Raw genomic sequence first — 25,477 nt, forward strand, 5'->3', positions numbered from 1 at the left:
TGTTCACTTGATAAAAATGTAAAAAAAACTAAGTGTGGATTATTTACTTCATAATAGAAATTAAAAATATCAAATAAAATTAATTTTCATAATACTGAATGAGAAGTATAACTTCAGTCGCGTGTACATGTGTACACACACTCTTTTTTTTTATAACAATTATGTATGGATAAATAAATTTCTATTTTTAAGAATGTGTTACATAAGAATTGAAAACTGTCTTAGCTAGCTCGATATGCTTTTAATGACATTAAAGAAAATTACAATGCGGAATGGGTAATACCAAACTACTTTTAGAGACTCTCGAGAAGGGTTTTGGGTATTTGTTTTTTTTTTTTTTTTTTCTTGAAAGTACCCAAATAAAAAAAAACTGCCATATTCTTATTGAGGCTATTGCATCGGGGCATGTCCAAATTTAACTTTTTGTTGGAAATAAAAAAAAATCATTCATTTTTTCACGAATGTTTTTAAATGACATGCTGTTCATTTTTCAACTTTTTTTTTCATCAAATCTTAAGGTTAAATACAAAATATAAGTTATTAATGCGGTTTTCTAAAATTTGGATCTGCCCCCAATTAGCATGGCGGTTGTCTCCTTTTTTCGGATAGCTTTAATTTTTTATAAAACAAACTGCTTTTTTAAAAGAAAAATTATAATTTTATCTTAGGGCCCCAAAAAATATTAGTTGCAACCCAAAAAAGCAAAAAAAGCTTTGTTAATGGCATACCAAATATTAATTCAAGTCAATACGTTAGGGGCCCAAAAAAAGCAAACAAATTCAGGCCAGGGGCCCAAAAAGCCTTTAATTCAGGGTGTCAAAAAAAAAATTAAATAAAAAAAAATTGTTTTTTAAATTAAACTACATTTGTTGATGGATTACTAAATATAACTTTAGGAGTCCCAAAAAATATGATTTTGGGGTTCCAAAAATATTATATGAAGGATACCAAAAAATAATTTTTCAGGAACCCCTTTAGTTGAGAGGCAATCAAATATTAATTTGGGGGCCCCAAAGTCTATTACTAAGGATCCCAAATATATTCATCAAATTTTTTGATGGCATGACAAATATTATTTGAGGATGCTCAAAAGCTATTACTTCAGTGGTTCAAAACAATCAAATGGAAAATTAAATATCAATTCAGGGGCTCCAACATAAATACATCAGGGCCCAAAATAAAAACATCACGTTATTGGTGGCATTCCGAATATTATTATAATATCAGAACAGAGGCCCCAATACATATTACTTCTTGGCTCCAAAAAAAATATTTTATATTTATTTTGAGGCCCCAAAAATAATATTTTAGGGGCCCAAAAAGAAATAAACTATGTTTGATGATGGAAAATCAAATGTGTACATATTACTTCAGAACAGAGGCCCCAAGAACTATCAATTCTAAGCTAAAAAAAATAGTATTTTAGGGGTCTCTAAATATTTAATTTTGGGGCCCCTAGTACAAGTATTTACTATGATAGACATTTTAAAGAAGCATAGCAAAGTGGATTACGAACATATTAAAACATTCAAATAAACCTAAAAATAAATAAGCCATACAAAAAAAATGTATGGCGTATACGTACTTTTTTTTTATGTATCTAAGGGGCCACCAAATATCAAAGGGGCCCCAAAATTTTGTCTTGTCCCGGAGCTACTAAACGTACGCCACTGTCTTTATGTCATGTTTGATTTTTATCTCAATATTTTTTTTACAAATGAAAAACTTGAAGAGCAAGGTAAATTTTGAAAATATTTTTTTAAATCTAGGACAGATAAATAGTTCAATAAAAAAAACTGTTAACATCATTAATTTTTTAATCAAGAATCAAAAGAGCCCATCAAATATTTCTGGGTGAAAGGGTGTTTTTTTTTTCGAGTCCCAAAAAGCCAATGATTCATGGAGTACGCCATCGGAACCAAAAATAAAATAAATTTTTGGCTGAATGGGTGTTTTGTTGGGTGAAGGAGACGAATAAAATTATTGCTTTAAAACTAGTACTCGATTGGAATCTAGTCATAATGTATTATTACATTAGGAAAGGAGTTAGGTTAGGTAAATATTAATAGATTCCATACAATTATTTTGAATGAAAGGGTGTTTTTTTCGAGCAAGGACAGTACAAACATTTTGAACGGAAACTTTATTTGAAAAATTTTTTTTTTCTTCACTCAAGAAAAAAACACCATTTTTTTTTTTTGTCTCAATAACAAATAGAAAGTCTAAAAACTAAAACAGCGATTAATTGGCTTTTTGGGACTTTTTACAAAACTAAATCCCTCTTTCAAAAAAACAACCAGAGGGATTAATTAAAAAACTATTTTCTTTCGCAATTTTTAAATTTGACTTTGTTTCACTAAAACTTTCTTATGGAATATGTGCAGCAAAATGACTACAAGTAGTGACACTGTTTCTAATTTTACCCGTATTGTCATATAAACTGAAACCATCCTCACTTTCCAGTTGTTGCCAATGATAATAACCACATAGCCGTCATCACCGGACGAAAGCAATTATGAAAAATTCACTGACTAGTTGTAGAAATACCACCAAATAGAGATGAGTTTCACTAAGTAAATCGATGCGTACCAACTTCCTTGTTCAAAGTTGGTCGAGTTGTTTTATAGCAAAGCCAACATTTTTTGAAAAACTTGAAAAAAAAAAATCATTTGTGCAATTCACACGTAGTAGAAGTGAAACTTTAAAAACTAATTTAAAAAAAAAAAATCTAAAAAATCTATTTTTTTCTTCCATCACCTTTAAATCCACTTTTTTATATGACAACCTTTAATAAATTTTATATAATCTGAAAGCTTATTATTTTACCTTTAATATGACGTTTCATTCTTATTTCTACGATGCATACAAAAAAAGTAAGAATGCTTTAAAGCCAACCATGTCAAAATTTCAAACTGAGATTACGGTACTTCCTACACTGATGGCTAGTCCTCGGCTAAAAATCTCCACACGTGTTTTGAGGTATTTTTCAAGTTTTTCAATTTAAGATTGTGTAACTTGTAAGGCACGTACCGTTATGTATGACATATCAAATAAAAGGTAATATTATCAGCATGCGTACTAATGTTAAATAAAATTTGTATATGCTCTAGATCAAAAGATATAGCGTGTTTAGAAAAAGAACATCTTTTTAGCGTTATTTCAAAATTTTGAATATGAAATTAATTGAAATATTGCACATTTATAGTTTATTTTATTACATATCTACAGTATAAATTTCATTCATTTATCTATTAAAATAAAAAAAGTTATAATCAATTGATTTTTCATGTCGCTTTTTCGTTTCATCTCGTTTCAAATCACTACGATACTAAAGAAGTTTTCACTTCAAAAAAAAAAATTGGTAAAAATAAAGTTCACTTTGCCCACATATGTTTGATAAGTGAACTCTGGATCAACTGAAGAAATTTATTGGATTTTTCTTTTCCAATTTTTAAGAACTTCTGCATCTTTTTTTAAGATCAATCAATTTTCAACTCTTAATTTTCTAAATACGAATCAGTGCTACGAGTGTGTCTAAAAATGGTCTCCACTATAAATAATAATGAAAATATGACGTCACTATAAACAAATTAATTATTTTCCTTTGCGAAAGAAAAAGTCTATAACTGTTTTGTATTTCTAAAAAAAAAAGTCTCTGTCAAATATATCATGTGCAAAGCAATTCTGTGGTATCCTACCTTATCTTCCTACAACAAAACTGACAGAATTCTATTAACTGTTAATGATAAATGACATAAACCGGAACTTGAATCTCGATACTTTAATAGAATTATATACATACCAATACACATACACAATTTTTTTATATAAATACAAAGAAAAAAAAATGAGTAGGTCGGTTTTTTTTTCAGTATAGGTACTTTTACTTACATACAACCACTAGATCTCCGTGTTCAGTGACAGTTTGAAAAGAAGGCGCCTCTCCTGAAACTTCGCAGCGGAAACGACCTGTCGTTGACAAGTTGACGTTCTTTAACGTCACCATAGCGTCCGTAGAGTTGGGTGCCTGTTCCATGAACAAAAAAAAAAAAAAAAAAAAAACTAAAATTAATATCAAGAAATCTACTTGCGTCATATAAGTCAGAGAAATATACTACGAATGTCAAAGCTACACATATACACGTGAAAACTCGAATTTAGTCTGGGAAAACTTTGAAAAGTTATGCACTTGGCATTTTTTTTTTTTTTTTCAAAAATCAATTTTTAAAAATTCATGATGATTGAGTGTAGTTCTTGGTAATCAATACCATATTAAGCTTTTATTGAAATGTTAAAAGTAATTCACCAATCAATCATCAATTTCAAAACAAAGACCGATGTGAGTAGGTGAAGTGAATGAGGGAGGTGTTTTAGGTTCGATTTGATAAATCTAAATCCACTGAGAAATTTCAAAAAAAAAAAACACGTAATGGAAAATCCATTACAAGACTCGTGGCAATAATATGGATCTTTCATTCGCATTCCCAGAACCTTGTTTCGCATCTCAGTTAGTCGTTTAGGTATATTTCCATCTCTGATAAAGGTATAGTACAGATGTTCTTTGTCATTCGAATGTGAAAAAATACTTACATCAACCATTACACCTGGCAGCAGAAATGTCTGCGATGGTGGCATATCTCTCGGAACATATCGATAAAATTCATTCCCATCTTTGTACCATTTCACCGAATACAGCACATCACCGTCCAAATCATACAGACACTCAAGTTGTGCATCAGATCCTTTTACCACGTAGTTTGGTATCCGTACTTCAACTAGTCTCAAGCTGTATGTGTAATCTGCAAAAAAAGAAAAAGACAGAAAACGGAAATAGAAAAATAAAGTTACATATCAGATAAAAGTTTTTTTTTTTTTTTTCTTTATTCTTTTTTGTTTGTATTGGTATTTGTAGAAAATTAAAAGGTAGACAGAAGGAATGGAATTGCAATGCAAAGGTCATTCGACCGGATGTATTCAATGGTTTTTTGCAAACGAAGTAACTCAAGCTACAGGTGAACTTCACCATGAAGGAAAAGTTTTTTGTTCTTGTTTTTTTTTTTTGTGTACTCATAGATTTTTAAAAGGGTTTTTGTGTTAAAGGGTCTAGGAAAAACCATAAGGTATGTATTAAAGTACACTCCAAGTCAGTTCATTGGTTCTAAATTACTTTTTACTTTGAAAAAAAGAACGGATGTTGTGGACACCTTTTTCTTTAATTTATTTAATAAGTTGACTTATTATATTACTTATATTAACGTACCTACCATCTTAGAACTTAAAAAATACAACATATAATCGTGTAGATAATTTGGCTGATCACAGAATTGGAATCCTTGTGAAAACCTTTTAAAATCATATGAAAACAAAAAAAAAAAAATGTATGGCGTATACGTAACTTTTTTTTCTGGAAAACCTGTTTTTTTGTCACTTTTAATAATGCAATATTACTTCGGTTCCAAATGCAGCTTCTTTATGACTCACTTAATTTTGAAAACTTGATTTTTCAAAAACAAATTAAAAAATTTTTTTTTTAGGTAGGTACCTAAATCCAAATTTTTTTTTTTTAATTCATATTAAAACTGTACAAATGCTTTAGTATTATTTATTTATTAGTATTAATCTTAGTATTAGTTGTATAAACAAAACCCTTTGAGAAAATTAAACATTTTCGAAATAAGTTTATGGAAAGTACACCATTATTTTTGGTCATGTCAAATTGTTATATCAAACAAATTCGATTTTATTAGTGATTTTTGAGAGAAACTTCAAAAATTCTAGTTTCTAGATATTTTATTTAATAAAAAAAAATTCGAAAATTTTTTAAATATTTTATTTGTCGGTGCATCGGCCAGAAAAATTTCGTTCGAGCTAAACCATTAAGATTCAAAATTCTGTATATTGAAGCTTTAGTTGTTTATTTATAAAATTTGTATATGAATTTTTCAACACTTTTATTGGACTTTAAATAGAAAATGACACGTTTTTCTTCAAAGTTCAATTTCTCTTCTACCATTAATGCAACATTAAATTTAAAGACAGTGCTAAAAATGAGTACGAACTTGTTATTTAAAACTATCGTCTTTTTGAGGTAATTGCTTTTTTTGCTTTTAACATGAATTTTCAAAAAAAAAGTATATTTATAAACTATAAAACAAATAACGGTCTAAGTAAAAATAATCCACTAACTAAGGTGGACTGTGACATTCTGGCTAAATACACTCACAAACATCCTGGAAAAGTTTCATGTCAATCCCTTCTTTAAAACGGTCAAAACTTTGAATAAAATTAAAAGGTTATATTTTTTATGTTCAAACATTTCATAAATCAGTGTTTAAATTAGATTAATTTTATGGACTTAAAAGTTAAAATAAAATCTTGCAGGATGGTTGTGAATTAATAAAATATCTGAAAACTAGGAAGAAGATATGGAGCTTGCAAGTTATATTTTCGAATCATCAACACAAACATTTCTCATTAATATACATTAATATTAGGCACAGGGATGTAAAAATCATTTTTTTTAATGCATTAGATTTCCATTAAAATTAAAAAAAAAAAACAATTATTGCAAATACAAAATTTTAGAAATAAAAAAAAATATTCACTGCAATTGAAAAAAATGTGCATTAAAGAAAAAAATGTATTGCAACTGAAAAATATATGGATTGAAAATAAAATTTTTATTGCAAACAAAAACAAATTGCAAAAACAAAAAATTATTGCAAATGAAAAAAATGTATGCATTGAAAAAAGAAATCAATGCAAACTGTGTGCATAAAAAATTTTTTTTTTTTAATATTTATAAATATTTCTTACATTTCTTTTCAATGCAAATATTTTTCAGTTGCAATACCTAACATTTTTTTTATGCAATTTTTTTTTTTAAATTTGCAATAAATACCTTTATTTTATCTATACGAATATTTTTCAGTTGTAATAATTTTTTTTTTAAATACAAATTTATTTTTATTTTATTTGCTATAAATATTTTTTTTTTAGTTTAATTTTTTAATAAAAAAAAATAACTTAAGTAAAAATATAAATATGCAAGGCAATGTAAAATATTTTTTTTATTATTTTAACAATTCATTTAATTTAAACTCATTTTTGGCAAAAAACCGAGCAGTTGCACATAGGAGTATTTCGATCAAAAACCTGGACAAAATTATTTTTTGAAGTAAAACTAATTATTTTTGCTAAAAATTATTATTTATGCAAGGAAATAATTTTTTTCAGCAAAACTTTAAAAACGCTTGTGATAAGAAAAACTAAAAAAAATAGTATGAAATTTAATACACCCAAAATTTGAAAAAATTAAATATCTAAAATATTAGACCTTATAGAATGGAACCATTGTGATTTTTAGGCTAAGTGAATCCAAATGCATTAATATCAGTAAAAAAATTTCTGGAAAATGTTAACAACCAGTTAAAATTAAACGTAGGGCGTATGAGTGATTTTACTAAAAGTAAAAATTTCACTCGCAAATTATTTTATCAATCGCACCCAATTTTTTGATATTTAATTTAAAGAATAGTCAAAGTTATCATAAATCTATGTATCAAAGCAGAATAGGAGGGAATACTATAACAAAACACTTAGACTTTAAAAAAAGCAATACAAATATCTATATGTGGCAGACGCTTTTCCCACTGTCATTTACTCAAACAAAAAAAAATTTAATATTTCCATAACTACTTTTTAATTATTATTCAATACCTGCAATTGTATTTCTCATATGAAAATTTAATGTTTAAAAGCACACTTGCTCACAATCAATCTCTAACTACTATAACTTCCAAATCAGCAAAAATTACAAAAAAATTCCAGAAAATAAACAGCTGACTTTGAACTTGTTTTGAAACACCAAAAACTTTACCACAAAAAAAAAAAAAAGAAGTGCATCATATGATCCCATGTATATTTAGTACCCGCTTTGTAAAAACTTTAATTCAAAATTTTGATTTTTAGAAAATCGACTTTTGTCCAGCTTTTCGACCAGAATACTCCTATGTGAGTTGTGCCACGTTTAAATAACACTGGTTTACAAGGGTTTTCTTGCCGCAACAAAAATATACTTTTCTGAAGGTTTTCGGTGTGCTGAACTCGAATCCGAAGTCAGAAAAAACTAATTAGCTCCCGTTTTTGAGATATAACCGTTAGAAAATGCAAAATAACGTTTTTTGAGTACTTCGGACCATATTATTCTTTTATATAAGGAAAATTGTTTGAGTATATTTAGTAACGGTTTCTATAAGAACTGTTTTCCATCTTTCAATATCTGTTTTAAAATGAAGTAAGTGAGTTTTGTTTCATATATATCATAAAGGAGATAATGAGGTTAAAGAATTTATGTGGGAGATATAAAATACAACTGAGCATATCTCGGGTAGTAAAAAAGATATCGGAAAGATTTAAACAGGTTTTGAAAGGTGGAAAGTAGTTCTTTTAAAAACCGTTACTAAATATGCTCAAACAATTTTCCTTATATAAAAGAATAAGGTCCGAAGTCCCGCATTTTCTAACGGTAATATTTCTAAAACTGGAGTTGATTAATTTTTTTTGACTTCGAGTTCAGCACACCGAAAACCTTCAGAAAAGTATATTTGTGTTTCGGCAACAAAAAAAAAAGTTTAATTTTGTTAACCAGTGTAATTAATGATGGAAAAATCACATATGTCTAGGGATGCAAACGATACATCGATGTTTTCAAAACATCGATGTTTTTGTTAAAAACATCGATGTATACATCGATGTTTCTTAAGCCGATACATCGCCGATACATCGACGTTAAATCTGCAAAACATCGACATCGTTCATTTTGTTACTCCTTTTTTCTTTTTTTTTTGCATAATAACAGAACTTGAACTCTCAAACTCAATCTTTTTTGTCTAGTGTTCAAAGCTTCAAAGTTTTTTTTTTAATGTTTTCATTCAAAAGACTGTTTCTGTGTGTTCAGAAATCAGAACGCGACCATCAGAGGCATACGTTGAGTTGCCGGGGCTCCGGGACAATATTAATTTTAAGGGCCATTTCGATATAGACATTTTTTTAAAAAGGATATGTATACGCCTTTCTCTTTTTTTGGGGGCCCCAGAAGTATTATTTTAGTAGCTTTTTTTGAGGTCCCTGAGGTAATATTTTTTCTACTTTATTTATAATAACAGTTTCCTTCTCTGCATTGTCTCCAGTCAGGGCCCTAGCGTCAATTGGGGCCTCGGGGCACCGCCCCGCTTGGCCCAATGGTGTGTACGCTAGAGTGACCGCAAGAAATCGATTTTCGAAATTTGGTCGGGGGAACCCCATAAAATGTTCCGCCTTTGCAGATTTTTAGATAGCCAAAATTTCAGCTCGATTGGATAACTCTAAATGGTGCCGACACTCGCTCAAAGTATCAAAAATCTCTGTTTTTTCACTGTTTTGACAAGAAAATTAGCTCTAGCTCCCAAACAAATCGGGTTATTTTCACTTTGTATATATGCTAAATTTGCTTAGTTTTACTAAAAAAGAAACATTTTGTCACCAATTTAAATTTTCAGTACTTACCTCAAAAAGAGCTGAAGTCCAAACTCGATTTAAAATGAAACTTTTTTTTTAAACTGTTATATTTAAAAAAACGAAACATTTAACAGAATTCTAAGGCTGTGTGTGAATTGCGTTAAATAGTACACCGTGTAAAATTTTTGACACTATTGAGGTGAACAAAAAAATTTCAGCTGTATGGCTTATTGTTTAATATTTTTCTCTGCCTCTTTTCTGCTATGAAAATCCTTTTTAATAAAACAAAAAAACATAACAAAACCATCTGCAAAAAAAATTTAACTCAAATTTAGCCAAGTCCCAGAGCCCAATAAAATTTTAACAGCTGAAAATTTTTTTATTCACCTCAATAGTGTCAAAAATTTTACACTATGTTAACTATTTTACGCAATTCACACACGTCCTAAAAAACAAAAAAAAATAACATCGTGTTACATTTTTTATACATAATTAATGAAGTAAATACTAAAAAAATTTAATCAAGAGATTTACAAAGTAGTTTTGGAAGCATCAGGATACAAATTTTCGGTACTCACTGACTACTTGAAGTACATATTGTTTTTGTTCCTCATCTTTAGTTAAAAGGTTATTAAAATCGGTTATTAATTTGACTCCTCTTTCTGTCATGTCATTTACGACTTTAAGTGATTGCACTTTTTTAAAGCCATCTTTAAAATGCGGGTTTTCGGGCCAAAGATTTGGAGGTTCTTTGAGAAAACTTGTGTCTATTTTCAATCGGCTTAAAAAGTTCAATGTTTCTTTGTTCACAATATTTGTTAACCCTGCTGTGACAAATTGTTCATCTTCATGTGTCTGTAGCTTTGGATTTACTATTCTGTTGGTTTCCGTTTCACTGGTTTTCAAAATTATGTTGGCCGTTTCTAATTTTTCGCCATCTGGTAAAGTTAGGTCAAAGAACGCCAGACCTGCCAGCTCTGAACTCAAATAGGTACCATAAATGGTTTGAGAATTTAGCAAGAGCCCTCTCTAAAATATCTTTGTCTATCTTGCGGTATTCAATGTTATTACGCAAAAGATCAAGATCTTGTTTAGGAGCCAGATAAGCTCTTGGGGCATTAAAACAAGCAAAAGTTTTTCTTGTCGAATGTAAGTTTGATTTTGAAACTACAACGTCAATTGGATTTTGCCCTAGTGCTTCTATTGTAGCTATAATTATGTGAAAAGCATTTCTATCAGATGCCTTACATCGATCCAATAACATAGAAAGTTTCATTGTTAATAGCTCTTTCACCCCACGACTATACCTCATACTTTTGCTACCCGAAAGCCCAGAGATAGAGAAACATCCATTCTATCCCAATCCGCAGAATAAAACAGTTAAAAAAAAGTTTAATTTTAGATCGAGTTTGCATTTCAGCTCTTTTTGAGGTAAGTACTTAAAATTTAAATTGATGACAATATTTTTCGTTTTTAGTAAAACTAAACAAATTTAGCATCTGAATTATGTGTAACAACTAGAGCCTACGATTTTGTTCGTGTATTTAATTACACGTGTACCCGATACACGTGTACACGTGTATCTAAAAAACGTTTACACGTGTATCTTATTTACACGTGTATTTATTAAATACACGTGTATTTATATTTACACGTGTAAATACGAAACAAAATGATTTTTTTGCTTTTTGGGGGTAAAATAAAAGTTTTTAAAACTAAACAACTGAAGATTATTGTGCAAATAAATAGTTCGAATTGGAAAAATAGTATTTGAACTTTTAGAAGACCTTATAAATAATTTATTCAAAAATTAAAAATAATGATGTGCCTTTTCATTAAAAAAAAGCTAATAAATTTTTCCAAGATATATTTGCATATTGCCTACTGTGTCTTTCTCAGAAGAAAGTGCACCAACTGTTACATGTTTTTTTTTTTTTTTTGTTAATCACCGTTTATTTGAAGATCATATGGTTTACTAAGTTCATAGTGAAAGTGTAAAAGGTGTTTTATAAATAAAGCGACAAATTCAATCAAAATAAATTTTAAAATAAAACTAAAATATGAAGCCAAGGAGTTGGGTATGGCAATATGCCCACCGAGAAGGGACAAATGCCTACTGTGACTTATGTAGTTCACAACAAAACAACCGTTTTTCTTGTCCCGGTGGAACAACCGGAGCCCTTGGACGGCATTTAAAGGGACTCCATGGAGTCAATTTAATTATTTTATATGTTTTGTTGCTTGGTAATCTAATCTAATCTGCTTTATTTTTTTACTTTTTAGTCGTATAATATTTGAAAGAAGATGATAATTTGCTTGGGTGGTATGAGCTCCCAAAGCCCCTCTCTTGCAATTTACCTACAAAAGCTTTTGCGATATTTAGAATGGGATAAAATAGATTTGGGGTGTTTCAACCCCCCAATGCCCCTCCCCTGAGTTCGGACCCCAAAATATTGCGTTGCAATCCAAACTTCATATGTGTACAAAGTTCAGTTCGATACGATAATGGGAATCGGGTCAAAATTTTTTTCCAAGATTTATATGGCTAGGGTTGAATAAGAATTTCCAATTTAATTTTCCGTGTAATTTCAATGTGTAAATCTAGCCAATAACCGCAAAAACCTGAACAATATCCTTTTCATTCAATATAATACATATTTTAGGAAATCGCCACCAAATCTACCTGTTCGAACGCTATTTACACGTGTAAATATAAATACACGTGTAAATATAAATACACGTGTATTTACAAATACACGTGCTTCGGCACGAATTATTTAAATACACGTGTAGCACGTGTACCTTAATACACGTGCAATAGTAGGCTCTAGTAACAACACTACCTTTAATTTAATATATAAAAAGTGAAAATAACCCGATTTGTTTGGGAGCTAGAGCTAATTTTCTTGGAAAAACAGTGAAAAAACAGAGATTTTTGATACTTTGAGCGAGTGTCGGCACCATTTAGAGTTATCCAATCGAGCTGAAATTTTGGCTATCTAAAAATCTGCAAAGGCGGAACATTTTATGGGGTTCCCCCGAAAAAAATTCGACAAAAAATTTTTTCTATGGGAGTTGCGGTCACTCTAGTGTACGCATATGGCGACCATTATTGACATGCTTGTGAGTTCCGTTCAGAGCTCTGAACGTTAAAAAAATTGATTCCATTTGATTAGAATTGATGGTATTTATATATAAATAAAAACGAAAATCGTATTAAGAAAATATGTTTCACTTTGTTGATAAATTTGTCTGTTTTGTGGTACCTAAAAATTGAATTCAACTTAGGTTTTTGGGTTTTAAACAGATAACACATAAATATTTTGTTCTTTAGATACAGTAGAACGTATTTATGTCCAACAAAAATACATCGGGAAAACATCGATGTATCGAAGATAGAACCGATGTTTTTTTAACATCGATGTTGTAAATTAAACATCGATGTATTCAAGCATCGATGTATTCAAACATCGATGTATTCAAACATCGATGTTTTTTTTAACGATGTTGCATCCCTACATATGTCAACTTTTGTCAAATGTTTTTATGTTAAGGAACAAAAACTTAAGTGCAGTTATGTTTAAACTTTTTGTTCCCATTGAAGAAGAATGAGACATAATAATTTAGATTAAAAGTGTAAGCTGACTTATGTCTGCTGAATTTCGAACAGAAGAATTGAAATAATAGCCTTAGTCGACTTATGCTTTTAAGGTTTAAGCTTCTCCAAAATATCAAAAAAAATAAATTGTTTTACATTTTTTTCACTAGTCTATACTTAAATCAGCTCTTACTAAGCTTATTTTTGTTTGTTCTAAAAACTCAATATTTTGAAAATCAGTCTAATTATAAAGAAACTTTGTTAAATTTAAGTCTGAAATTCTACAAAATGGGATAGAACCTACATTTATTTCAAAAATAAAATAACTGATAAATTTTTCAAATTTACACTTAAGTAGAAAATATTAATAAATTCACATGAAATTGAAAACAATCAAAAGTTGAATTTAGTTAGTTACCTGCTGTATGCTGTCAATCTAGCAGTAAAAATCAAATCCATTGAATATATATCACGCTATATCATTTGATTCAATTTTAATGATGCACTCGGAATATGCATAATAAGTGACATTTCTATTTTCAGAGTTTTGAAAATAATTAGAAATTGAACAAAATATATGCTCGTGGTTGTCATTAAAATGTCAAATCTATATTTGAATTGATATTGAAGTAATTCTTGGAATTACTAACTGCTACGAGGTTTCGGTTTTTGAATTGAATGATATTTTTGTTTTTTTTTTTTATAGCTAACAACTATGGTCTGAAAAAAAAAAATCAATTGAAGGTGTGGAAAATATTTTTTTTTAAAGGTAGGATGTAATAAAAAGCTATCCTGTGATCAGCAAACAATACGAATTTCGTTTGAAATACAATTCAATTCAGTATTGATTATGAGTTTGGTTTTTATGTAAATTTCTGAGAAAACTTTATCAAATTAGCGCACATTTCCAGTGAAAATTAAAAATGGTTTTAGTGATCAAAGTAAGGACTTAATTCATTAAAATCTCAATCCTTTAATCCTTTAAATTAATGGTTCTTCGAAAAAAAAACTGTTGCTTTAGCCTTGGATTTTTTCCAGAAACCTCTTTTTCGGTCACTGACCCTTATGGCCAACTTCAGTATCTTTCTAGCCCATAACTCAATCTATCGTGTGTGTGCATATATTTACATTAACTGTCCCATTTGTATTTATTAATGTGTACACACTTTCTGATTAAGCCAGAAATCCAAAGAAGCTTCATTACGTCCGCTATAAAGGATTGATAGTTCAATAAGAAAATTACCACACCAGCAACAACAACAACAATAACTCACACAATGCCCGGTTTGTCCCCATATCAAGAAGGCTATGTTCGACTTGAAATTGTTTGTTTGCACACAGTTATTTGAGTGTTAGCGGAAAGGGTTCTAGATTGAGTATAACACAGTATAAGTGTATAATGTAGGTGACAAAATGGCAAATACTATGAAAACAGAATCAATATAAACACAGAATGGGTGGCAATCAATGGAAATGTCGGTCGGTCGGGCAAATAAATGTGAGCACTACCAATAAATTTCCAATTGTTTGCACAAAGTGTTATTTCGAGTTCTCTCTATTCTCTCTCTCTCTCTTTCTTTCTTTGTCTCGGTATAAGATGGCGAGATTGAGAGATTCCGTCGAGTGGTTTACCGCAATATAGAAAACCCTTCAAGGAGCTGACACATGTAAACAAATGTTAGTCTAGTGTTGTATATTGTATAGAGGCTGAATTTCTATATAACCGCAGTTATATTATAGAGGAAATTAAGCTTTATGGCTACCACTCGATTTAGAGTGGGCCCTTTTATCGTTTTGGCTTTTATGTGGAAAGTGTTAGTGTATGTAGAGAGTCCGCCATTGAAGAGGAAGAAATTAATCTCCCAGACAGATTAAGTAGTAAGTTGAGGGCGCAAATACGCATTAATAACGTTGTAAAGCTATAAATGAAGCAAACAGAGCTAATTTTATCATTTCTTAACAGGGTGCTTTATGTACATATAGGTATGGGGGAATTAGCTGCATCATTGAATTTTAGTTAAAAGAGTTGAATTTGAGAAACAAACACTCAAGTTAAGTTGTGCTTTGTTTGCAAAAACAAATATGTAAGTATAATAATAATAATAACCAACAGGTTTTCAACTTCAAACATACCAAACTATAAATAATGTATACTAACTTTTGTTTCACGACTGTTATACATACAGAAATGTCACATAACCAATAACCAGCGGAAGACTAACAAGCTTCAAATGGTTTCTCATTTTTCAAATTCTGACAAATAGTTAAGAAGTTATGAAAGAATAGAAGAACATAATACAAGTAAGGGAAGTGGGGGCAATATCACATTTGGAGCAAGACCGTTTTTGTACTATTGGAAAAAAATTACATTTTTACAGAAAGAAACGGTTTTATACTACCAACAGAATTTGATAGGGTGGTCTTAACCCCATGATGTGGGGGAAAGAACGTTTTTTGTTAGTTTTTTTTTTTCAAAACGTATTGTCTTTTGTTCAGTATTTTTTATTTTTAGTATAATAATGAGAGTTCCTGAAAAAAACATTAAGGGTGAAATTCATAGTCGTTATCTACTCAAGTTAAGATTTTCTCTCAACTTAAGCAATCACTTGAGTAAAGTAAAATCTTGAATTGACAAAATATTTTTAAAAGAAGTCTATAAAAAAATTTGGGTGGAAGGGTGTTTTTTCTTGGACAAGAGGGAGGGGGTGAAGGTAAAAAATATATTGAACAATATTGTTTTTGGAATATCATCATATGACACATGTTTTTAAGGTATTTTTTGATGCTGAAATTAATGACATAAAAATAAAGTCAATACGATTGTACTAAGAAAAGTTATTGCTGATCAAAAACAAGAGTGCTTATTTTTTGACCTCACCAGGTAAAATATAACCTGAACCCATGTGAAAAACATGTTACAAGTTTTAGATAAAGCAAAGACAAAGAATTCATAAAGTTGTTCTTAAAAATATTTTTGGAAAAAGGGTGTTTTTTTGATGGGTTGAGTTATGTGTGAGAAAGGTATCATAACAGTTGACTTAAATTTTAGTAATTTTTAAAACTTGGTGAAAAAGTTTTGTTTGTAATAAGAATTAATAATCTATAAAGTGTACAAGATTATTTTGAGTAAAATTGTGTTTTTTTTTTTAAGAAATGATGAAATTAGGAAATATGAATACAAAAACTGGGAAAAAATAGTTACACAAATGAAAATTGGTAAAAATGTTTCATTTATAACAGAAATCAAAAATCAAAGCAGTCTATACAAATATTTTAGGTTAAAGGGTGTTTTTTTTTTTGTGAAATAGGGAAAATCGGCGATAAGTCCGATAAAATCAGTGGTATAAATGGTAGGTACCCTTACGAAATTTATTAGAAATGTTGTCTTCCCATAGGACTTACGAATAAAACAAGTGTATAAATGTTTTTCATGTGAAAGGGTGTTTTTTTTTTTAGGTGTAGAGAGAATATGGGTATATTTGAAAAAAAAAAAAAAAAAAAATGAGTAATACAAGAGTAGTATTAGTGGTACCCTATTGAAATTATGATACTTTTGAGATTAGAAACAAGAGTCTAAAGTGTCTATAAGAATATCGTGGTTAAAAGGGTGTTTTTTTTTAGTGTAAACAAAAATGATTGGCCATCCTATTGAAATTAGGTAAAAACATTGATTTTTTGATAGAACGCAAGAATAAAGAGTTTTTATAAAAAAAATCTAAGTGAAAGGGTGTTTTTTTCGAAGAGACAGTAAAATCTGCAATTGGTAATTGTTATTTTTTAAAAACAGAAAAACAAATTTTCTTCAAATTTTTCTTTGATATTTCGATTTATATTTTCTTTTAAATGGCCTAGCAATTTTTTTTAACAATTTTAAATTTAAAAAAGAACGGCACCAGTAAATTTGTGTTTTTTTTTTTATTCTTTCATTCAAGAAATTAGATTGCATACTTGGAGATCAAAACCATTTTAAAAGATGTTTGTTTTTTAACTTTCCAAAATTTATGTTATTTTTTTAGTTTTTCTTAAATTTCTTATAAAAATAAATTAAAAATTATTTCATAACGTAGAAAAAAATAATGAAAATTATTTTAATTTTAAGTCTAGTGATTAAATATAATTCAATTGAACTTTAAAATTGAATTAAAAATATTCTTTTAGGAATTTTTACAAAAAAAGCTTTAATATTTTAAGCAAGATTTTCCATGAGAGTAACTACGTGCAACTCAGTCATGCGTTTCACTTTTTTGATGCAATTAGTATTGTCTTTTTCCTCTTTTTAGATTTAATTATTATTTTTTTAAGTTTTGCAAGATTGTGAAAAACGTAGGTACATAAACTCTACAACTTCATTACATTTTAAGGTAATCAAAATTATGCGAGTAGGTACTACAACATAATATGAATGATGTAACATGAAACGATAATCATCTTATTCCTTATGGTTTTAAGCTTGAAACAATTTTAAAGATTGCTAACAAATTTCAATCGCCACATTTTTCATGATAACATGATAAAAATGATAAAATGTCATCAAGAAGTTACTGTGTCTGGGCTACGTTACTTAATTTTGTAGAAGAGAAGGCAAATATTGTCTTAACTTCCGATGTTCCAATAAAAAAAAAGAGGTTGTCTGTAAAGCCGGTTTACGGACGATAATTTTACGTGATAACGTCGTCAGAAAACAGGTTGTGTGCTTTTGTTTAAAATGAGTCAATTGAAGTGTTTACTTTTTTCAAACAATCATAATTTACAAGAAAAAGCTAAAAAAAATACCTTTTTTATTTTCTCATTATATTAATTTTTTTAATTTTTTATTTGCTTACAAAAAAAATTATGCAATTTAAAAGCCAAGTATTTCTTCTTAAGAATAAAACCATTTTTAAATTTTTACAATGCGCGAAAAGTATAAAAATAATTTATTGAAAACAATCATTTTCATCAAAAAAACATGAATTTTTATCTTCTCACGTCATTAATTCCATTTTGTTCCCTAACAACCTATAATAAATTTTATATCGTCTGAAAGCTTATTGTCTTAGCTCAAAATATATATATCGATCAGGTCTATGAGACATCTACAGAAAGAGCTAGTATTTTTTAAACTCGATAAAATTTCATTAAAAAAAGCAAAAAAAGCATTTATTTTTATGTTCCCAGGCTATGGAATCAATTTTTTTGTTTGACAACCTATACAAAATATATACTATGTGAAAGATTATTATTTCACCTTTCATATGACGTATCAATCTCATTTCAAAGATGCCTACAAGAAAAGTAAGAATTTTTTAAAGTCAACCATGTCGAATTTCCAGACTGAGATTACGGTACTTCCCACACTGGTGAACAGATCCACTGGTGTTTTGAGGTTGTTCGCAAGTTTCTTGAATTAACATTGTGTAGCTTTTAGTAAGTCTACCGTTATGTTTGATATACCAAATGAAAGGTAATTGTATCAGGATGCTCATAAAAGTTTAATAAAATTTCTATCTGCTCTTGGTCAAAAGTTATAACCTATTGAATTAAAAAATATTTTAACGTTATCTAAAAATTGTGTATACGAAAATGATTGAAACTTCGCACACATATAGTCGTAGTCATGGTCTATCTTTACTACATATATAATATTCCTCTATCTATTAAAGAAAAAAAGGAAAAAACAAAAAACGATGAAAATCGGTTAAAAACGGCCAAAAAACCTGTTTTTTTTAAAACTTTTCTCCGTATTCAGTCAAAACTCTTTTAACGATTCCAATTTTTTGCACATGTATGCCAAAACCTACATGTCCTATAAGTTTGAGATTTTTTGAACTCTCCAAAAAAAGCTAAAAATCAAAAATTACCCAAAAATACCCCTAAAAATAAGGTGTTGTCCAAAAATTCATATTTCGAAACGCAGAGTGTTGTAAAAAATTCCGTATCAGACGTATCCGTGCGAGAGTGTAACGTTAGAAAATGGCGTCACTTTTTTTGTGGTGGTTGCCATGGTTCATCGATTTATAAGACGTTATCACGTCAAAAAAAAACTTTGGTAACATCCGTAAGTTACATTAATAAATAACATATTAAATGTCCTATCATCAAGATTTTTATTTAATAAGAGTTTAAAAATGTGCTATGAAAAGCTTTTAAGATATAGTGACTTAACTTGGTAGGGTGATGGTTAGAAATCCGTTGACGGGTTTTTGATTTTCAAGAGATCTAAGAGTCCAATGTTTGATGTGTAATTTTGCATGACATGCATGATTTTTCGTCATTACCGGAATTGGCAATACCTTTCCTGCACTCTAATATTTTAAATACCAATCACGAATACTATTGAATTTCCAGTTCAGTTAATTTCTATGTTCATATGTATGTTCTTCAAATGGGAAGATCCAGTATGATATAAATTTGACAAAAGCTCTAGGCTGTTTACTACTTTTATGGCGCATCTTAGGTTCTATATTTGACCCCAAAATCACTGGAATATATTTTCTTCATTATTTAATCCTAGTTATTTTAGCACACGTTTATTTCTTAGCTTTTGAATCCAATTGGTGCTGATAGGAACAAAAAGTTACAACTACAAAAGCACAGAAGAATTAGCGCATTTCTGGATTTTTAATATTCGTTTTTATCAACTTTCTCATAAACCTTAATCCGAGAGAGTTATTTCTTTGTTTTGCATTTATTAAAAAAAAAATTCTTCTTTAATAACTGCGCTCTGTACACTGCTACACCCTGTTAACCGTACATGCATCATTTGTATAAGGATGCCGGAAGGTGACAAGGAAGGCGTAAAGTGTATATCGAGGTCAGGTATACACCATATATACATAAAACAAACTTGTATAAGGTGAGTACAACTTACATCGTCCTGAATATAAGTTGCGCCTTCTACAAACAATTGGAAATGGTTAATTTATTGCAACATGCTGGCTTCTACAATATCAAAATAAGGAGCACAAATGCTAGCTTAACAAGAGCAAAGGGCTGGGCTTATGGTATCAAATCGTGCCAGTTGCTACAAATTATGGAGTCGGTTCAGCACATAATACCCTCATAAAAACGCCACCAACAACGCCAACAACGAAGACGAGAACAAAACCAAAACGAATGAGCGACTATGACTCCGGAATGTGATAAAAAAAAAAAAGTGTTCAACAGTGCGCAATTAATTCGCAAGGCGCGATTAAAAACGCTAACAACATTGCAGAGCGTCTATATGCTACACAAAATTGTTATAAAAAGCTTCTAACGAATCTGTTGGTTCCGTCGTCGTGGTTTTGAAGGCACAAATGAGAAACATAATACAATTTTATGCCATTTCTGTCGAGCGCCGCCAACGTCGTCGAAGAAAGAAAAAAAAAAATCAAATAAAGAACGAAGAACGAACTACCAAGAAGCTGATTAGCCAAAACGAAGAAAACGTGTGTTATAGCAGCCTTAGCATTGCGTTGGTGTTGGTGGGAGTGAGGGAATGGAAATATGGGTTTTTAATTACTTCCCGTTATAGGCGGTGGCAGTACTTATGGGTTATGGCTTTTCATTTAGGTTATTATTGTTATTCGAATTCGGCGGAGGCATAAAGTAATTCGATTTTGGGGATAAGAAATTATGAGGCGTGTGAAAGAAGCATTGAATTCTATTAAGCCCTCCGATATCGATTGTAATAAATGTCAAAGTGAAACCAATAATAATACCAATTTGGGGAGCGAAGATTGAATGTGTTTTTCGGTTTATTATGATATTTTTCGGAAGCACAAAAAGATTTATTTTTATATATTTTTCTTTTTTTTTTCAGCAGAAATGAACATGATTTTTGGTGAAATGTGTTTTGTTAAGAGTCATGTGACTTGGAGCAATATTTAATTGAGATAGCAGCTTTATAATAGAAATAGAAAGGGTAAAATAAAGTGTCGTAACAATTTGTTCATTTATTTTTTTTTTTTCTATTTTGCTGTAATTAAGGACAACAATAAACGAGTTGGTTGAGTTGTAACAATGAATAACTGATAGCGTGCAAAAGTGTAAATCACCTGCATAGACGGTTTGGTAGTATTGATGTCAGAAAGTTTGCTCCAATGATTAGGAAAATCGCATTAAGGAAAGTTAGTTACTAAATACATGACTGGGTTGAGAAAACAATAAAAGTTTCTTTAGGAATAATGCATAATGTTTAACTTAATTTTTGAAAAAAATAAATATAATATAAAAACTCTTAAAAGTTAAAGTTTTCATATTCATTATTATTAACCCTCACAAAAAAGTGTCTTTATAAGGGTGAAAATACATTTTTTTGAATTGTGAATACAATATTCGAATTCCTCGAAATATTCTACATCAATTTCATACATGATTCTCTATAAAATAGTGAGACCGATAAAAGTTCTAGCGACATGAAAAAGTATTAACCAAATTCGCAAAAAAGAGGGTTAAGAATCAAAACAATGCAATGCAAAAAACATTCATATCTATGACAAAATGGTATTTTTTGAGAAAAGGGTAAATTTTGGGATATGCACTACAAACCATCCTGGTACAATCTTGCAATTAGTGCTGAAAGGCTAATTTTTTTTGTTTCTATCTTCGTTTGGATATTCTATAACTTATGTCAAAAATCTAAAAAAAATCTCACGTCCGCAAGTCCTTATTTTCTTGATTTTAAATAAAATGCACGACTGGGCCGCAAGAACTTGCTCTTAGAGTTAAAGTTGCTTAATTTTTTAAGACTTTTTGTATAGAAATTTGGAAAAAAAAAATAAAATTCGTTTTTAAAAAAAATAAAATAAAATCTGAAATTAAATTGCCCTCCAAAACAAGTATGCAGTTTTGATTGATATATTAAGATGCATTTTTAGAAAAAAAAATTTCAAAATCGTTAGAGCTGTTTTTTAAAAAACAAATTTTTTATAAATAATTGTTTGGAAAAAAAGTTTTAAAATAAAATTTGTATGCCATTTTGTAGAAATCACTAATCAACATCTAAAAACAAAATTTCAAAAAAATTCAATGTAACGTTTTCGAAAATTTGATTTTTCAAAAAAAAAATTATTTTTTTCAAAATTTTATTTTTGGCTTATATTTAAATTATATAAATGCTTCTTCACAAAAAGTTTCGTTGAAATCGAATAAGCAGTTTCAGAGATAATCGGATTTGAAAAAAAAAAAAACGGTTCTATGATTTTCAAACAAAAATTTTTTCAGTGGAAGATAGACCTTAGCTTAAAACTAACATTTGAATTTTTTAAACAAAATCGTTAGAGCCGTTTTCGAGATATTTCAATTTTACTAAAATCGGTATATGACAAGTACCGTTATTTTTGGTCCAAAAAAATTATTCCAAAAACCCCTCTGGAAAGTCGCCAAATAAAGCTACATACCAAGTTTGACATTAATCGGTCCGTCCGTTTAGGCTGTAGCTCCTTATACAGACAGACAGACAGACAGACAGACAGACAGACAGACAGACGGACTTCCGGGACCCAATTTTTGGCATTGTCTACCATCGTAATGTCATGGAAAAATGTTATCTCAACTTTTTTTTTTTGTACGAGTGCATAACTTGATATATAGTACCTATATCGCAAGTAAAAATTAAAAAACTACACTTCAGACATTTGTGTCAGATGAACATGAATGAGGTGCATTGCTTTTCAGGGATGGTTAGATTGATTTATTTTGTGGGTTTTGTTGGAATCAGCGTTAAAAAAATACCTTGAAATCATATGGGTTATGTTGGTATACATACATATAAGAATCTAAAGTTAGTTATTTTTTTAAATCTGCACCTAACTTTAGTTTACAATTTTAACCAGGTTCATACATCGGAAAAATAATGGGCAATTTTGTGAAATGCAATATATTTAATAAATTCATAATCCAAAATGATAAAAAATATTGTCTGTCTTTTATTGTAAATAAGTACTACGCTCAGTAAAAACGATCCCTTTTATTTTATTTAAGTAATCGAAATCATCAAATGTCAAAAATTTATAAATTTATCAAGACATTTACTCTGGTAAATTTACTACGTGTATAATTTTATTTTATAATTAGTGCACATTTACCAGTAAAACACTTCTTTAATTTAAAATGCACTGTATTTTACTTTTTTAAGAAAATACAAATTAAATTTTTTTTTTAACTTTTTAAAGCCGATTTTTTCATTAATATTCTGAAATAAATATGTTAAATTAAAAAAAAGGTCCCTGAACTGAACTTACATAGGTGCTATAACCATTTAGCTACATTCCTACAATATAAGCAATTGTAAAAGTTAAAATTTCCCATTTAAACTCCGTTTTTATTTAACTTAATATACCTTTATGAAAGGGTTTGCTTCAATCTTGCTTTTAGTACTTCTTTAAATTGAAACCAAAGGACTAATTTGAAACAAATCATTTTGAACATTTAAACAACAAATCGATTTTACCACTCAAACACGTGTTTGTACCTTTATCGTTTAACAAGCTCTCATTCTAGTATAATATTGATCCCTTTAAAAGAAAGTTTATCCCTTGATCAAGTATGGTCAATCTAATTTTATTATCAAACCACACTTACCTTTAAGAACATGGGTCTAATAATAATACAAAGTCAAATGTTTATACATGCTTTGAACACAATTTGTGCTCGTTTTATTCTATTCTTTATTTTTTGTTTTTTTTTTTTTTTGTATTCTTGGCACCCCAAAACAACGATAACGTTTTAGATAATTTCTTTCTTTTTTTTTTATTTAACAAAGAGTATGGAACCTTATCCACCTAACAAAAAACATTGTAAAAGTTGGATTAAAATAAAAATATATATTCTGCTACAAGGACAAAGTTTTACGTCTGTTGGTCATAATAAGGAGAGACAGAGAGAGGAACTGTCACAATATCATTGTTAACATAAACATTCAGATGTTGCAAGAACAAAAAAAAGGTAACCAAGGATGTGTTTTGATGTTAAAATTATTTAAGTGTCTGTTTTGTTGTTTGAATTAATTTTAATAAAAGATTAAATATAAAAAGAATGAATAGAATACGTTTGTATTTATCTATAAATTCATGTTGAAAGTTTCATCTAATATAAATACATTTTACATGATTTGCAAGAAAAAAAAAATAAGAAATTAAGACTTTTCATATGAACGTGGTTCATTTAGGTAATTTAATATTTTGAACTATTTTATTGCTACATAAAATTTAGAAATTTTTAATTTCAGTTCTTCAGAATTTTGAAGAGGATTAATGTACAGCAAAACTGCGTTAAAGTCTTTTGTATTATGGAACGAGTTTGATGTTTTAATAACAAAAACAAAAAAAAATATGAATACCAGTACCTATTAATAATAATTTGTGTACAAACACTTTAGAAATAAAGGTCACCATTTAGTGTTTTTATTAGTGGAATGCAAGATCTCCTACCCACTAACCAAACTTTAAAAAAAAGTTAATCGTAGTGTACATTAAAAAAAAGTACGTATACACCCCAGTGAACACCCTAGTATTAATATATTTGGTGTTGATATGTGTATTTTGCGACGTTTTGTTGCTTTAGAATACAAAATATTATGTATTCAATGCAAAATATTGAAAACAATTTCCCAAAAAATAACATTTAATAACAAATGATTTTCTACTGATTTCACTGGTCTGCAAGGAAATCCTCCTTTGAATAAAACTACACTTTTCTAAAGGATTTTTGTATGCTGATTCTGAATCCGAAATCAGAATTGACCTAGCACGTCACGTTTTTTAGATATTCCCGCTAGAAAATCTCAAAAACCCATTTTTTGGCTGTTTCCGAAGAAATATTTTTGCATAATGTAATCTTTTTCAATTAAAATTGCTACGGTTTATGAAAGAACTTATTTTTCTCTTTCAAATTCAGTTTCAATCTTCTCAATATCTCTTTTCTTCTCCGAGATATCTTAATTTAAGTAAGTTAAGTAGGTTTGGTATATCTTACCATAAAGAAACTAATCTCTAAAAATTCATATATCTTTCTCCCTAGAACAAAAGAATAATTTCCTAATGGATTTTAGTGTGCTGATTTTGAATCCGAACTTAAAAAATTTCGGTCAGCTCTGGTTTTTGAGATATATTAGTTTTTTTGAGATTTTCAAAAAAAAAACATGATTTTGTGATCCTTTAATGCGAATATCTCAAAATCCTGACGTGATAGAATTTTTAAGACTTCGGATTCTAACTCAGCACATTAAAAACTATTAAAAAATAATATACTTTTGTTTCTAGGAGAAACAAATCTGAAGCTTTACAAGGCAGTTTATCGAATGGTTTATTACAAATAAGATATTTCTAAATAGAAAAATAGTATATAAAGTTACAAAACACGTACAAATTTTGTTTAATGTATTTTATTATGGTTTTCTTTACATATTTGACTTTTTAA

General features: G+C 29.1%; 1 protein-coding gene across 2 annotated transcripts in view; it reads right to left on the reverse strand.

Moving 5' to 3' along the window:
- Window positions 1-25,477, reverse strand: part of LOC129907577 (uncharacterized) — a 141,702-nt gene that overhangs the window by 12,083 nt on the left and 104,142 nt on the right. For both annotated transcript variants that reach the window (XM_055983858.1, XM_055983859.1), the window contains exons 2-3: window positions 4,591-4,799; window positions 3,892-4,027 (exon numbers count right to left, since the gene is read on the reverse strand). In XM_055983858.1, coding sequence (XP_055839833.1) covers window positions 3,892-4,027; window positions 4,591-4,799 — 345 coding nt within the window. The remainder of the gene's footprint in view (window positions 1-3,891; window positions 4,028-4,590; window positions 4,800-25,477) is intronic.

Source organism: Episyrphus balteatus, chromosome 1, assembly GCF_945859705.1.
Source record: "Episyrphus balteatus chromosome 1, idEpiBalt1.1, whole genome shotgun sequence".
Classification (NCBI taxonomy): domain Eukaryota; kingdom Metazoa; phylum Arthropoda; class Insecta; order Diptera; family Syrphidae; genus Episyrphus; species Episyrphus balteatus.